Below are 18,275 nucleotides of genomic sequence, written 5' to 3'. Positions count from 1 at the left end.
ACTTAAGGTCTAATCCCCTTGGCAAACCTTTCTTGATCCTCTTCACTGTTGGTGTTCCCTTGTTCTTCAAATTATACCCTATTATGTTTCATTTTGTTCAGTTGTTTTAGTGATGTCCATCTCTTCATCACCCTATGTTGGGTTTTCTTGGCAGAGAATAAAGTGGTTTACTATTTCCATCTCCAGTTCATTTTACAGATGAGAAAACTGAGGCAAGTAGGAGTTAGTGACTTGCCCAGGGTCACACAATTAGTAAGTGTCTGACACCAGATTTGAATTCAGATGAGTCTTCCTGACTCTAAGCCCAGCACTTTATCCACCATGCCATGTAGCTGCCCCCATTATGGTCTATACTCAAGTAGAACACAGATTTCTTTAAAAAGATTTTCCCTTTTTCTTTGTTTGTCCAGGACCTAGCACAATGATATATTTGTACATAGTAGTCAGTAAATAAATGCTTATAATGATTATTGGCTTGAACTGAACAGAATTCATAATGCAGATGTGAAGAGCCCATCCTTCAGGCCACAATAGAGTGACAGAGACTCTAATGAGAAAAAAAAAAAACCAATAATGCTGAACTTAAATTACAAGGGAAGTAAACTTGAAGATCATTTAAATCAACCCACTCAGTTTATATAGAAAGAAATTAAGTCCCAGAGAAGTTAATGACTTGACCAAGGTCACACAAAGGTGTGGCATAGTCATGATTCTAAATCAGATCATCTCACTGCAAACCCAACATCCCTTCTCTGTAGTGATTTTATTATATTATTTCCAGGTAAAGGGCAACTAAGTCTCAGGTTTTCAGGAACTTAGAAAACATTCATTAAAATCCTATTCAGTCGGGGCAGCTAGATGGTGCACTGGTTAAAGCACCAGCCCTGGATTCAGGAGTACCTGAGTTCAAATCCGGCCTCAGACACTTGACACTTACTAGCTGTGTGACCCTGGGCAAGTCAATTAACCCCCATTGCCTGCAAAAAAAAAAATCCTATTCAGTCAAGACTTACATGAACTGATGCAAAGGGAAGTGAATGGAACCAGGAGAATGTTATACATAGTGATAGCAATATTGTTTGATGAAGAACTATGAATGACTTAGCTATTCTCAGCAAAACAATTATCCAAGACAGTCCCAAAGGACTAATGATGCAGCATACTATCCACATCCAGAGAAAGAACTGATATTGTCTGAATATAGATAGAAGCATGCTATTTTTCACTTCCTTTCATTATTTTTCTTTTATTCAAGTCTTCTTATATAAAATGACTAATAGGGAAATGTATTACATGATTGCACATGTATAATCTAAAACTGATTACTTATTATCTCAGGGAGGGGAGGGGAAAGGAAGGGAGGAAAGGATAGCATTTGGAACTCAAAACTTTTTTAAAATGTTAAAAAATGTTTTAACATGTAATTGTGAGAAAAAAATATATTTTAAAAATCCTATCAGTCTTCTGCTGCTATGAGATAAATTAATCACCATTGATTAAGCATCTACTATGTGCTTGGTGATAGAATAAATTTTATAATGCTCATTGCCTTGGCTTTCTTGGCATCTCTTTCTATTCATGGAACAAAGATTGTGAGGGGACAACTTGTACTATAAAGGACTTCATACTGAACTGAAATAGAGACAAATAAAGTGAAATCACAGACAGCAGCTTTGTAACTCGGTACTTCTTGCAAGGAGCAGGTGGTCAAGGTGTGGTTCCACGCTGCTCATTCTCTTCCCTTTTGCACAGATGACATTCCAAGCTGCATCATTAGGATGCAAATGGGAAAATAATCATACCTGATGCTGACAACTTTGTAAGAGGAAATGATTGTAAGTTGGCAGACCAAGATAATGAAGAGAAGCAGGAGCAGAATAGACACCTGGAACAGCAGTTCAGACATCTTCCACTGAAAACTATATCCTCTGGGGATTAAGGAAGCCTGTTTAAAAACTGGTCTCAGGAAGTTCAGATGGGGTCACAGACAAGCAGTCCAAGTTTGTTACCACTGAGTTCAGTTTCACATACACTTTTCAAAACAGTGTGTCAACACTTCACAATTTCACATATAACTCTCTTTTCATTCCTACTATATTGAAATGTTCATAATGGTTATAAGTGGCATTTATATGGTGCCAACAGTTTGCAAAAGCACTTGAGAAATATTATTTCATTGTATCATCAAAACAACGTGGGAGGTAAGTGCTATTGTTATCCCCATTCTCCAGTTGAGGAAACTGAGTCAAACATAGATTAAGTGCTTTGCTCAGGGTCACATGGCTAGTAGGCTAGTAAATAGCTGAGGAAGGATTCTAACTGGTCTTCCTGAGTCCAAGTCAACAAGCACTCTGTGTATCATACTTCCTAATTTCATGTTTGTTGATGCTCACATTTATAACAAAAAAAGAGAAAGCACTAAGATGATGATGATGATGATGAAGAAAAATATAGGATTTGAGTAGTCAATATCTTTGATTTAAAGAGATAAACTTCATCATAGTTCAAAAAGTGATGGACTTTTTCATCAAGAGAGATGTGGGTTTGATTCATGTCTCCCACTGTAGCAGTACAACCATAGGTAAACCTACTATTTCTGGGTTATTTCCTCATCTGTAAAATGAGGGAAACATTGCCTACTGCATCAAAGAGTTATCAGAAGGATGAAATAAAACAGGGTCTATAAAGCATTACAAAAACGCTAGGTATTATTATTTTTGATCAAATACCTACTGTGTTTAAAAACACTTTTATAGGTACCATGGAAGGATAGAAAAGGGGGGAAAGATCCAGTTGGCAAACTATTATGTAAAGGCACAGAAAAGATATAGGACAGTGTATTAAGCACGCTAAAATAGGGCAAGTATGTTTCATGCAAATGGAATACCTAAGTGAAAATGGAACTTAAAAATATCAGTGTGGGGTGAGTTTAATCAAGGAAAGCTTGGAGAATGTGAATTTTCAGTTAGATTTTGGCAAGTGAGGGATATGGAAGGAAGAAGATTCGTCAGGGTGCTCAGAGGAGGTAGTGAGAAGCAGTGCATGAATTTAAAGAATTCTCCAAATCTAAAAGTCAGTAAAGTACTTCATATTTAATCTGAAGTAACAAAGACAGGAGGCTTCCAGTAGACCTTGTTGGATGTTACATATTTTTTATTCATTTTCTGTTTTCTACAAGGTAACAAAGTCAGGGAATAAAACCCTTGGCCTCATTCCTGTTACTTTCAAGAAAATAACTCAGAATGAAGTTGAGAGTGTCTATTGATCTCAGGTTAGGGACTTCTCTTCCCATTTGGGAGCAGAAAGGGCTAACTAAAAGTAGAATATCATTCAAAATGATGATTCTCAAAGAAATGCAATCAAGTGACTAACTATATCCTGGAAATCATTTTACAACCTTGGTTAAATTGGAGAATAGTTTGTTTTCTAACAATACTCAATGATTTCATTCAACCCTCACTTCCATTTAACTCTAATATTTATTAAGCAGTTAATATGTGCAAAGGACTGGGCTAGACACTGGACATACAAAGATCAAAATAAAGTAGTCTCTGACCTCAATGAGCCTACATGGGGATGGGGGATGCAAGGTGAAGACAGAGGAGCAAATACAAGGTCATTTAAGGAAGCAGACAAATGACTGGAATATGAGGGCAGTCAAGAAAGGCTTAATGGAGAAGGTAGCACCTCAGACCATAGTAATACTTTGATAAAAAGAGATATGGAAAACAATTAGAAAAAAAAAAAGAAAAGAGATATGAGTTTGCATTTTTTTTTTAGGGCAATGGGGGTTAAGTGACTTGCCCAGGGTCACACAGCTCGTAAGTGTCAAGTGTCTGAGGTTGTATTTGAACTCAGGTCCTCCTGAATCCAGGGCCTGTGCTTTATCCACTGCACCACCTAGCTGCCCCCCCCCCGAGTTTGCATTTGTAAAATGGGGACAATAACATTTGTACTTACTCCCTCCCAGGGTTGTTGTGTGTTTTGTAAAACCATAGCACAAATGTATACATATACACATATACATAAGTACATATATGTGTATATATAGGTATGGTTTTATGGAATACACAAGCTGGCAGGGGGGTGTATATATGTATATGTGTGTGTGTATATATATATATATATATATATATATATGTGTGTGTGTGTGTGTGTGTGTATATATATATGTGTGTGTGTGTGTGTATGTGTGTGTATATATGTACATATATACGTGTAATATGTACATGCATTATTATTATAGTTAGTATAATTTTCCCCCCACAATTAGCCCAAACAGTCAATTTTTTATATTCTCAACATTTAGAAGTAATTCAACACCAGAGTGAATTTGTGTGCTGAAGGCCACACTTTCCCTAACTTGTACATATGAGTAATGAGCTTCTTCTTGGTCCTTATAGAACAGGATCACAGAACTTAAGCATTGAAGAGGACCTCAGTGACCACCTAGTGCAACCCACTCCTGATAAAGAATCCACAGCACAATGGACTCACTGCCAAGGGCCTCAGTGTGAAGACCTCTAGTGTGAGAGGAGGAATCCATTATTTCTCAAGGCAACTCATTTCCTTTTTTTTTTTTTTTTTTGCGGGGCAATGGGGGTTAAGTGACTTGCCCAGGGTCATACAGCTAGTAAGTGTCAAGTGTCTGAGGCCGGATTTGAATTCAGGTACTCCTGAATCCAGGGCCACTGCGCCACCTAGCCACCCTGACTCATTTCCTTTTGTTCACACTTCTTTAATATACCTATTTAAAAGATGTTTTATTGATTATCTTCCTTTGTTATGTCACCGCCACTTTTAATGTAACCATCCCTTATAGCAAATATAATCAAATAAAACAAGCAACATATTGGCCATGCCTGGAAAAGTGTGCTTCATTCTATAACATCTCCCTGACAAAAGACAGTAGACATACTTCAACATCATTTCTATTAAATCACCATCATTTCTATTAAATCACAGTCACTTGCCTAGAGAGGATAAATGAACACATGACTGTGGATAAAATCATCAAGGAATATGATGTAGAAAGAGAAGATTCAAATAAGAGTATCAGATGATTATCCAAAAAAGAAGACTAAGATGACACAGTTGTAAAAGTAGGAGAAGAACCAGAAGAGAACAGAGTCATGGAAGATGAGAAAGAAGAAATGGTAGTTAATATTACCAAACCATAGCAAGAAAAAAAAGAAGAAAAAAAATCATAGAAAGGCCAAGGAAGAAGAGGCATAAGAAATAAAATTTGGTAAAGAAGACAAACATTGTGATATACTATATAGAGAGATAGTATGATGATAAAAATAAACTTAATATTTAAATTCACTAGGTTCAAATTACACTATAGTAAACTACTGTAGTAATCTAGTATATGATAAACCGAAAGATCCAAGCTTTTGCATCAAAACTTATTACTTGGGACAACTTGGTGGCACAGTGGATAGAGCACTGGCCCTGGACTTGAGTGCAAATCCGGCCTCAGACAGTTGACACTTACTAGCTGTGTGATCCTGGGCAAGTAACTTAACCCCAATTACCTCACCAAAAAAACCAAAAACCAAAAAAAAACCCTCAGTATTTGACAAAAGCTGCTGGCAAAACAGGAAAATGGTATGGCAAAAACTAGGTACAGACCAACATCTCATACCATATACTAATATAAGGTCAAAATGGGTACATGACTTACACATAAAGGATAATACCATAAGCAAATTAACAGAGTATGGAATCATTTACCTATCAGATTTATGGGTAGAGGAAGAATTTAGGACCAAAGAAGATATAGAAAGTAAAACAAAACATGAAATAGATCATTTTGATTACATAAAATTAAAAAGTTTTTGCACAAACAAAACTAATGTAACCAAGATTACAAGGGAAGCAGAAAACTGGGAAAGAATTTTTGAAACAAGTATCTCTGATAAAAGCCTCATTTCTAAATTATTTAGAAAACTGAGTTAAATTGATAAATGGTCAAAGGATATGAACAGGCACTTTCCAGACAAACCAAAGCTATCTATAGTCATATGAAAAAATGCTCTAGATCACTATCAATCAGAGAAATTCAAATTAAAATAACTCTGAGGTATCACCTCACACCTATTAGAGTGGTAAATATAAGAAAAATGGAAAATATCGGATGTTAGAAGGGATGTGGGAAAGCTGGGATGCTAATCCACTGTTGGTGGAATTGTGAAAACATCCACCATTCTGGAGAGCAATTTCGTACTATGCCCAAAGGGCAATAGAACTATGCATACTCTTTGATTTATCAATACCACTGTTAGTCTTATATCCCAAAGACATCCCCCAAAATTGAAAAAGACCTCTTTGTACAAAATTATTTATAGCAGCTCTTTTTGTGGTTGCTAAGAATTGGAAATCAAAAGAATGCTCATGAATTGGGGAATGGCTAAACAAGATATGGTATATGATGGTGATAGAATATTATTGGGCTATAAGAAATTACAAGCAGGATGATTTCAGAATAGCATGGAAAGACTTGTATGAACTGACATATAGTGAAGTGAGCAGAATGAAGAAAACATTGTGCACAGAGACGGTAATATTGTTTGATGAAGAACTGTGAATGACTTAGCTACTCTCAACAATACAATAATGCAAAACAATCTCAAAGGACTATTGATGAAACATACTATCCACCTGCAAAGAAAGAACTGATATTGATGGGACACAAACTGAAGCATTCTATTTTTTACTTTCTTTCATTTTTTTTCTTTTATTCATTTTCTTTTACAAAATTACTAATATGGTAATGTTTTACATAATCATACATGTATAAACCATATCTGGTTGCTTATCACCTCAGGGAAGAGGGAGGGAAAGGGAGATAAAAATTGGAACTCAAAACTATAAATAAAAATGTTTATTACTTTAAAAATTAAAAGAATGTTTAGATTCACATGACAATTTAAGGAAGAAACAGGGTCATCAAAAGCATTGCATAATTTCCCATAGGTAATCCTGTCTGTTCTTTCTCATCATGTGTTCTACTATAGTCCCAGGTCATTGCTCTTTTTTTCTTTTTTTTTTCATTGCTCTTTTATAGTGTCTACCCAAGGTACATGGACTGATAGTCAAGCTGCATCAATTATCCATCCAAATGCATATTTGGATGATACACATTTCTCATCCACTTGGATTTTCCTGTATGGATAGTTTCACTACAAAACATGATTATAGATCTAATTTGGGAAGCTCTGCAATATTCTGTAACTTAAAGTACAATGTCATTTTCAAACCAGAATATTTGAGGACCTCATAATCTGGTGTCATCCAAAAAGCAATGGAAAAAGTCATGGTGGACTCATGGTCTAGTTCAAGTCAAATCTGGTCTCGGACACTTCCTAGCTATATGACCCTGGAAAAGTCACAAACTCTGTCTGCCAGTTTCCTCATCTGTAATATGGGAATAAAAGAACCTCTCTTGCAGGGCTGTTGTGAAGATCAAATAAGATAATTTAAAAGCACTTAATGCAGTGTCTGGCACATAGTTATTGCTATATAAATGGTATCTATTAATATATATAGTTATAGGCATTCTTCAACACATTACAAATAAAGAGAAGCAACATAAAGGATGTCACTAGAGAAATGTTTGATTGGAACAGAATAGGGGTCCATCATAGTCCAGGATGAGGAATACCTATTGAACATGTCAACATGCTTCATTGGTATCTACACAATGTCAAGAGAACCAAAGAGAAAGAGTCCCAACAAATTATCAGTCAATCAATAAACATTGATTAAGCACCAACTATGGGTAGTTGGATAGATCCTCAGTCTTGTAATTATGGGATAATACAGACTAATTACCTATAATGGGAAGAACGGATGAGGTCAGATTTCCACTACGGGAATGAGGACCAGCATTAATGAAATCACATATATATCATTGTATCCAAGGATAACTGCTTCAAGCTGAGGTGTTTTTGTTTGTTTTTACTGAAATTATACACCATTCAAGTTTACCTCTTGGATTTGCATGCAATCAGAAAATATTAATATTAGAAGAGACATTTGAATCCATCTAGGCCAAGGGTTCTTAAACTTTTTTTGTGTCATAGACTCTGCTGGTATGGTGAAGCCAATGAAACTCAGGGCGGGAAATGTTTTAAACAATTGAAGGAAACATTAAATTTCAATTAGAGATTAGTAGAAAAATATATTTTTTCTCATCCAAATTCATGGAACCCCTGAAATTCATCCATGGACTTCTTGGGGGTCTGTGGACCTCAGGTTAAGAAACCCTGGGAAAGTCACTTAACCCTGATTGCCCCACAAAAAAAAAGAAAGAAAGAAAGAAAGAAACCTTGATCTAGGCCAAACTCTTCATTTTACATTTGAGAAAATCAAGGCTCCACTAGATGATGCACATTTCCCAAGGTCACATAACAGAGCATAGCAATGTTAGCTCCCAGGGCTCTTACTTTCCTGTTCAGTTCTCTCTCCCCCATACCATGCTACCCTCCAAATATGGAATGAGAAAGCATATGTTTGTGATTCTGAAAAACTCACAAAGAAGAGAAACAGCCCTTTTAAGGTTGGTATTGGAAGAAAAGGTTCACACCTGCCTTATAGGCTAAATATGTTGTGTCTTTCTTCTGTTGTCAATGGCTGCAATGTTATGAGAGATATGATTCAAATTCATATAATGAACTATGTTATAATTCTACCATATCTTTCATGGTCCCTGCCCTGGAATCTACCATTATTTAAATCTTATGGAAGAATGTGTATCCATGGCAATGGAATTCTGATTAATTGTAGTGACCTATCTCCCTGCCAGAGAACTAAAAATTATACTAGAAACAATACTTCCCTCTTATCAGTAGAGTGTTGGGGAATAACATATGTGGGAATCTGTTATTGAGTCTATTGGATATTTTTCTTTGTTACAAAGGAGGATTTGTTAGAGGGGAAGTGGGGATGATTTAAGTAGAGAAAGTTATAGCATAAGAAACAAGAAGACATCAATAAAACTTTAAAAAATAAAAAAGCTAAGAGGGGATGGGGGAGGGTTCACCTTTCTGTGAAATTCTGTATCTTTCAGAGAAGTGCCAAATATTCCCCTTCCCTGTATACCAACAGCATTTTAATTTATGCTGTATCTGAACATAAAGTCCTATGCCACTCATATAGCAGTGGAAATCTGTGCCTCAAATACCACTTAGGCCAGTGAGCCATTTGGAAATTAGAATGAGTTCAGATGTAGCTATTCAGGAGTTTCTGGAAATACTTCTGACTGAGAGGCTTTTTGAATAATTTAGTCTTCTGAGATCATTTGAATAATCCATTCGCTAATTTCCATAATTGATGGTGATGGTGAACCATCAAGGGCATATCCTTTGTCTTACAGTTCTTACATCTGTCAGCTTAATCACTACCAGGATCTCTCTTAAATAGCTTACAGGCTAAATTGGTTTGGGGAGTTGAGTGGTGACAGTCATTCTGCACTTTTAATATTTGTGGCTTATAAAATTCAGCATCTTTTAACCTGACATAACGGTACAGCCAATGTTCAATAATTGCCACTATAAAATGGTGTTTTTCTGTAGCTGTTGTTGGAAGGTTGATTTGGGACAATATGTTACTTTGCTGGAATATTTTATCCCAACACTAACGTTCGTTTTTTAAGATAGATTTCGATGCCTTGTGGTTTATAAGTCCAGAAAAGGAAATAATGCAAGATGAGGGATCAATGAGATACATCAAAGAGGTATCATGGCCATACTATTTATACATGAAAATTTGCTAGGTCTATATCTTTTCATTGCAACCCAAACGATTAAATTGTGAGGGAATTTAAAATAGTAAATTCACATGACTCTAGTTAAATTCAGATGGTTCATTTTAATACAAATAACATGTAAGTTTCCACTTCTATGACTCACATCATTTGATGAAGTTAATGACCATTATAAACCCAGGCAAATTAAATTTCACACTTCTCTGGGGGAGGCTGGGGATTTTGTTGTATGCAGTTTACAAAGAGAGCTTTTCCCGAAATCTGGGCTCAGGAAAAATAAAAATAAAAAACTTTTTTTGCGTGTGTTTAGCCATCTCAGAACTCTGTCTTAAAATGCTTGATCATGTGGTAATCATAGATTTGCAGAGTTAAATCTCAATTATGCATGCTTTAGGGGCAGTGTATTAGCATGGAGAAAAATCAACAAAAAACTTCAAAGCAGCATCTTCAGTTGTTGTAGTTTTTGGCCTTCTCCTTCATCAAAGTCCTTGAGAGAAGGCTTAAGGTCACATCTATCTTTGTACCTCCAGGGCCAAGCCCAATGCACTTTGCCATAGTAAATACTTGTTGAATAGGAGATAATATTGTGGAGTGTATAGGACATTGCTTCTGGAGTTAATAAGACTTGGATTCAAATCTTGCCCTGATGCATAGGAACTGTGTTACTCTGGGCAAATCGTTTAACATCTCTGAGATTCAGTTTCATCATCTATAAATTGAGGGCAATAATTCCTACATGTCTAAGAGGTGGTATGGTTTAGTGTATAGAAACTTTGTTGCTAAGCTAGTGAGACCTGGGTTCACATTTTGCTTCTGTCACACTGGCAATTCAATCTTGGGTAAGCCACTTAAATTCTCAGCACTTGAGGCAACTCTCAAAAACTATATATTTCACTGAAGTAACAATCTACACTGGTCAAGTACAAACTCATCTAGTTGCTCCCAATACCAATGAAATAATTTTCCAGAGTTTCTATTCCTATCTACACCTCACAAGGTAGTTATCAGGATCAGATGAGTTAATTAGTGATAATGAATTCTGGAAACCTTACATTCCTATGCAAATGTCAGCTGTTACTGAATTAAACAAATCTCCTATGGAAGATGCATATAGGAAACAAAGTGAATTGATTTGGGTATCTTCTAGTTGCCTTCTTCTGTCCCCACTCTTTCCATTTCCCTCTTTTGTAATAAAGCTGCTGATAAACAGACTCTCCCAAACATAGGAAGTAATAGGGAAAAAGGAATGGCAGGGGGCCTGAATATATAATATTTGGGACACTAAACTCCAAATATTAGAAAATCTATTTGGATCTTTAGCTCTTTAGCAGAGTGTTGTGCATATAGCACTTTACAAAAATTATTTCATTTGGTCCTCACAACCACCCTGGGAAGTAGGTGCTATTATTACCCCCATTTTATACTTGACAAAATTGATGAGGAGAGAGGTTGAATGACTTGACCAGAGTTACACAGCTTCAAATCTAAGATCACATTTGAACTTGGGTCTTCTTGACCCCAGGCCAATCAAGCTATCCACTGTATCTATCCTAGCCACTTCAGGCCTAGGGAATGCAACTTAATTCACCTTCTGGTTTGCTGGTGGTTTAACAGATATGATAGACCTTCTACAATGATTTCATGACACATAGCATTTAATGCATACTGATATATAATTATAATGATCAGGCTTGTCCCCAGAAATGAGTTAAGAAAATGTACCTCCTTCCCTTCATTAGATTATGGTTAAGAATATTGAATATACTATCAGACATGGGTAGATGTTTTTATCTGTTTTGTTAAACTGCATTTTTTTCCTCTTTCTTTTGATGTCCTTCTCCCCTACAAGAGAGGAGTAGAGGGTAGAGGAGTTGAGATGGATATATTTGGAAATGAATATGATATAACCACAAAAGGCTTTAATAATAATACTTTTTAAAATTTTTTTTTTGGGTTTTGTGGGGCAATGGGGGTTAAGTGACTTGCCCAGGGTCACACAGCTAGTAAGTGTCAAGTTTCTGAGGCCGGATTTGAACTCAGGTACTCCTGAATCCAGGGCCGGTGCTTTATCCACTTTGCCACCTAGCTGCCCCAATAATACTTTTTTTTCATGAAAGAATGAGTGGTGATTACATAGGGCAAAAGGTAAATTCCTTTTGTATTTGTATCCTTGGTTTCTAGCATATTGTCCGCTATATAGTAGGCACATAATAATTATTGATTGACTGACAAACAATGAGAGTAGTTTCTCCATTTAACAGGATCTGGCCTAATATAATCAATCACATACTTATCACTTGCTCCAAATAAAGGTAACTGCCTTTCAAGCTCCATTCATTACAGAAAAGTCCTAACGAACAAAGATAGATAGATAGATAGATAGATAGATAGATAGATAGATAGATAGATAGATAGATAGATAGATGGATGGATGGATGGATGGATGGATGGATGGATGGATGGATGGATGGATGGATGGATGGATGGATAGATAGATAGATAGATAGATAGATAGATAGATAGATAGATAGATAGATAGATAGATGACAGAGAGATAGATGATAGAGAGAGAGATATATGATGGATAGAGAGATAATTATAGAGGTATATAGTTATTTTTAGCCTTTCTCTCCCACTAGAGCATGTTTTGCCTTTCTTTGTATCCCCAGTCCTCAGCATACTACCTGGTACATAGTAAGTACTTAATAAAATCTTGTTGAACCATGTGCCAAAATAGAAGCAGATTCACAGTTATCACTTTATCAACAGCAATCCACCAGTTATGACTCAAAGTTCTTCTGACTCCAAATCCAGTGTCCCTTCCATGGCACCATAAGCACTGGAAGAACTGGGAAAAAGTACTCTTGATTCTTCCTCCTCCTAAAGTGTTTTTCATTCAAAATGAGAAAGACATAAAAATGATCCAATGTCCTCTGGTATCTAACCAGCATCTCTCTTTAAAAGTCTCATGTTATCTTGTTGAATATTAATATCTTCTACTTCTACAAGACTGCTGGGAAGATTGCCTGTGTCATAGGAAGCATATAATAGTGCTTTGTACCTGTGCCATACCACATAGATATAAGTCACATCTACCCTTATTGTAGATTTCTGGGAGTCATAGAATTTTTTTAATTTTTTTTTTTTAGTGAGGCAATTGGGGTTCAGTGACTTGCCCAGGGTCACACAGCTAGTAAGTGTTAAGTGTCTGAGGTCAGATTTGAACTCAGGTACTCTTGACTCCAGGGCCGGTGCTCTATCCACTGTACCACCTAGTTGCCCTGAGTCATAGAATTTTAAATGACTAGAGACCTTAAAAGCCATTGATTGGGCAGCTAGATGGCGCAGTGGTAAAGCACCGGCCCTGGATTCAGGAGTACCTGAGTTCGGATCCGGCCTCAGACACTTGACACTTACTAGCTGTGTGACCCTGGGCAAGTCACTTAACCCTCATTGCCCTGCCAAAAAAAAAAAAAAAGCCATTGATCAATCAGTCAACTAAACAACAAGTATTAATTGGGCACCTACTGTGTGTCAGGGTATGGTAAATGCTGTAGAAACAAGTGCAAAGAATGAAAGAATCCTTTCAGTGATATTACATTCTAATGAGGAAGGCAGTAAGTATGTATGCTATATACAAGAAATACACACAACATAAATGCAGAGTTAGTAAATACAAATATATACAAAGTAATTCAGGACAAATTAGTTTGAATGGGAAGGCAGTAGCAGTTGCAGGGAGCATGGGGAGGGGAATGAAGAAAGGATTCATACAAAAGAGGGTATCTGAGCTGTTTCCTAAAGGAAGAGAATCTGTGAGGTGGGGATGTGGAGGGAGTACATCCTAGGCATGAGAGACTGACACTGTAATAATATGAAGATGGGAGATTTTCCATGAAGAACAGAGTGAAGGTCAATTTAGTTAGATCACAGAGTGTGGGAGGAGACATCATGTCCCAATGAGGCTGGAAAGATAAGTTGGTTGGGACTTTAAAAAGCTAAACAGAGGAATTCATATTTTATCTTAGAGGCAACAGGAAGTTGGTTGGGAAGTGGAGTCACATAGTTAGATCAATGCTTAAAAACAATTGCCAAAATTTACATACTGCTTTAAGGCTTGCAAAAACACTTTATAAATATTATTTCATTTTATCCTCATAAGTACTATTGGAGGTAGCTGCAATTATAAAGTGTATTATGTAGCTATGATGCCATGATATAATTCATTAATTAATAAATTTATAAAATATATTACATATTTGCATTGTTATAGACGCTTAAGGAAAATTATATTGGTGGAATTTTATAAGAGGGGATGGAGGAAGTAAAGATTTGGGGCATGGAGGCCAATGAGGAAACAGCATCACTAATTTAGTCCATCTCCTTTTTACAGGGGAAACTGAAGCTGGTAGAATAACTAATTCAGAATCTGAATCATAAGCTAAAAAGCTATAAGGGGCCTTAGAAATCATTAAGTCCAACTCTGATTTTACAGATTAAAAAAAAAAAAAACTGAAGCCCAGAAAAGTTAAGGGACTGTCCCCTTGTCCCAAAAGCAAGGATTAAAAAAAAAATTTTCTTTTACTTCCAACAACTTTACCACATCCATCTGCCTCATTATTATTATCATTCTTGGAACATAACAGATCAGAATTTGGAACTTGGGCATCTGATGTAAAGTATTGTCATGGAAAATGATGCTTTCAAATGTATAACCCATATCTGATTGCTTACTGCCTCAGGGAGGGGAGAGGGGAGGGAGGGAAGGAGGGATAAAATTTGGGACTCAAAACTTTAAATAAAATGTTTATTATTTTTAAAAAAAGAAAATTATGCTTTCCCTGGGAGAATTCTGCTACCACCTAGCCAACTCAAGTAACTTTTTTCTGCACACTGCCTTCCACAATCCTGCTCCCACCCTTCAACTGCTTAGCATCCTCCCTAATTACCTTGCATTTAAAGTGACTTGTAGTCATTTTGTTTTATTCTGTACATAATAGTATACATAGATGTTAGTGCCTCTGTTAGAATGTAGGAAAGAGGGATTCTTTCATATTTTGTGTATCTGTTCTTGGCACAGTACCAGGCATAAAGCAGTCACTTAGTAGCTACTTGAGTCCCAGCTCTGTCATTTGCTTGCCATGTGAATTTGGGCGAGTCAGTTAACCTCTCTGGGCCTCAGTTTCCTTATTTGAAAAGTGATGGCACTGGACTAGATATCTTCTCAATTTCTCTGCAGCTCTTAATCTATGACCCTATGCACCTATGATCCATATTTCTAATCAGCTCTATCTCCTGAGCCTCTATAGAGGTCCAAAGAGGCATGTACCAGGTCAGGGTCCCACATCCCCAAGGCAGTTGAATGACCCAAAAATAATCATCATCATAATAAACAGATGATTGCCACAAATACCCTGATTGCAAGAGAACTCCTACTCTGCACACAACGTTTCATTTGCAGGAGAACAGCTTGGTGCGTGGTGCTGGCATTCCCATGCCAAGCCTGTACAAAGACCCAGCAGGAAGCCATGGTCTCTCTGTAGGCCTGTCATGTTTTCTGAGATGCCCTCATTATATATTGCAAAGCCCCAAGCCCTCGGGCAGATTCAGCGTCAGTGGCAAGGCCACTGTGCAAACTCTAAAATGAAAAGAAATCCCCTACGAGGCTGAATCACTGTGATTTCTCCTTGGCATTTCTTCTCTGACCCACTGTATCATTGTGAAGGGTTACTGGGGTTGGGGGAGGGGTGTGGGAAAGGAAGATTCAGAATAATATGACTACCATTTACCTGCTTCACTGATTCTCTTTCCCTCTGAGACAAATGTACACAAAGGTATTTCAGAAGGGCCAAGTGGCTCATGCACCAACAGAAGAGATCGACATCACTTAAGCATTTCAACCTCTACTCAAAAGCCATTCCCCAGGTCATTGTTTTTTTTTAGGAAATTGTTTCATTTCAAGAGAAATTTAAAGAATGACATAAAAAATATCAAGAACCATTTTCTAGACTCGGAAACATAATACAAGAGGCAGGCTTTCATTTGGTAACAGTTTCACAGTTTTCTGCAAACTACATCCCCCTCCAACATTCTAGCTAATTCCAAACATATTCAAACTGGACCCAATCAGGGCCTGATTCAATCCAACCTAAAGAAAAGCTTTTGCTCCTGGCTCTCAGAATATTATGCTTCCCACAGGAAAGTAAGAAAAAATGAAATCAATAGAATTCTAGATTTAAAACTAGATGGGGCCAAGACCATTGCTAATCCCCTCAATTGCTAATGCTTTCCTTTCAACTTCCTGAAATTACTTTGTATGTATTTTGCCTTTATTTTATATGTACTAACTTGTGTTTTGTTTTACTTCCTCTATAATCTTCCTCCTTCCTCCTCACCCCCCCAAAATGGTCCTGGAAGGCAGGGATTATTTTTTTTGTATGTATGTATGTATGTATGTATATATTTTTTTGTCTGTGCGTTCCAGTTCCTTCCACAAAGATAGGTACCTACTAGGTGTTTAATACAGGCTTGTTGAATTTCATTCATCGAACACATTTTACAAATGAGGGAAGTTGAGGCACAGGAAAATTAGGTGACACACCCAAGGCCATATAGGTTGCATGAACTCAAGACCTCAGAATTCAAAACCAATACTATCTACTATATAATGCTGCCTCTTCTTCATATTTCCTTCCAAGAAAAAATCCTTAGTTTTAATTCGTACACATTCTTGCGCCCCGACTTAGGGCATATGAAGATAGAATCTGAGAAGTGAATTGATCCTAGTTCTCAAGTTATTCTCAAAGCAATCACAGAACTAGGGATTCAGGACCAGGGAAGTCAAAAGCTGGATCAGTCAGAATTATTCCTTTGAACAGGTTCAGGGGGTAGAAATAGAGAAAAGGCTCAGCCAGAAACTAATCTCTAAATGTGTTTTAAGAGAAAGAATTATTGATCAAATGGATTAAACATTCAATAATAAATAACCCCCTTATGTAAGTTTTTATAAATAATAATCCTTACTGACATTTATTTCTTGTTTAACACCCAGCAAAATGCTTTACATACATGAACATGCTAAAAGTTGGAAAGGTTGTCATTAAACATGATCACATATCTAATAAGTATAAGAAATGTAATTAGAACCTAAGTCTATCTGAACTTCAAATCCATTGCTAAATCTACTACTCAAGCTGTTGGGTATATAACAGGCACAATGTGGTATAAAAGTGCATGGCAGATTAGGTACAAAATGATATGTGCTTTTTCTTTTTTAAATCCACTAGGTTGGTGAAGCACTAGCCATTTTCCTAGAATCCCTAAAGAAATGGTAATTATATGGTATGGTATGGTATGGTATAGTATGGTATGACATGGTATCATATATCATATCATATCATATTTAGTATATCATATCCACACACCTATTTGTGTCTAATTGTAACCATCTCTGAAGTAGGGGAGGTGTAGTGGGAGGGAAGAAAAAATGGGTGAAAGGGAAATTTACAGGGTAACTTTGTTTTGTATTTAAAATGAATAGCAAGTTGTACATAGTGAATTTGCAATTTCATGTGAAATCATCTTTTCTTTCCACTATGCTATAAAAATGGTTCTTTTATTTCATAAATTATATATGTGTGTGTGTGTGTGTGTGTGTGTGTGTGTGTGTGTTTTGGAGGTTTTTTGTGAGGCAACTGGGGTTAAGTGACTTGCCCAGAGTCACACAGCTAGTAATTGTTAAGTGTCTGAGGCCAAATTTGAACTCAGGTCCTTCTGAATCCAGGGCTGGTGCTCTATCCACTGGGCAACCAAGCTGCCCCTAATAAATATATATTTTTAAATGAGTACATAAGATAAGCAGAAAGGAGAATTGGAGTCACTGACTTAGTAAAAGAGTGTTTAATTTCCTAGAACTACTAGTTTAAAACTGCCACAGTGCATCAAATCAAGATTTGATGAGGATATTTTTGCAAAGCTCTGGAAAGGTCACATGCCAGATCTCAACAAACTCTTGGTCAACCCAGCATTGAAGGGTGATTAGCAGTGTGAGCATTTGAAGGTAATGGTCAAAACTTTGGGCAAATGATTCAACCCACTTGAGCCTGTTTCTTCACTTTCTGAGTTGGACTAGATGAACTCTAAGGTCCATTCTAACTTGTTGACATTGTGTGACTCCATACTTACAGCATCTTAAGCTAGAAAAAACATTTAGACAAGTAGGCACCTGAGCTCTTCATGGTCTGTCCTTTTGTTCCTGCTAAGAAGTTGTTGAGACAGACAGTCAGACACTGAAAAAGAGAGATGCTTACCTTTTCCCACTCCCGGTCCTTGTTCAGCACGATCACCACTAATCTGGGGTGCACTTGGTACCCTGCTTCTGTGAAAGACAAATCTTTGCCTTCCCATGTCACATTGATCATGAATCTAGAATAAAAAGAGAAAAAAAATGTTCAGAGGAAGATTAGTGAACTGATAAATTAGATGATTCAATCATTGAAACAACACT

At 36.8% G+C, this 18,275-nt stretch overlaps 1 protein-coding gene across 3 annotated transcripts in view; it reads right to left on the bottom strand.

Moving 5' to 3' along the window:
• The window catches only part of GRIN2A (glutamate ionotropic receptor NMDA type subunit 2A), a 518,589-nt gene that overhangs the window by 144,386 nt on the left and 355,928 nt on the right, over positions 1-18,275 (bottom strand). For all 3 annotated transcript variants that reach the window (XM_043988231.1, XM_043988241.1, XM_043988249.1), the window contains exon 4: positions 18,079-18,193. In XM_043988231.1, coding sequence (XP_043844166.1) covers positions 18,079-18,193 — 115 coding nt within the window. The remainder of the gene's footprint in view (positions 1-18,078; positions 18,194-18,275) is intronic.

Source organism: Dromiciops gliroides, chromosome 1 (assembly GCF_019393635.1).
Source record: "Dromiciops gliroides isolate mDroGli1 chromosome 1, mDroGli1.pri, whole genome shotgun sequence".
In the NCBI taxonomy this organism is placed as follows: domain Eukaryota; kingdom Metazoa; phylum Chordata; class Mammalia; order Microbiotheria; family Microbiotheriidae; genus Dromiciops; species Dromiciops gliroides.
This window is presented reverse-complemented; position numbering and strand designations above follow the sequence as displayed.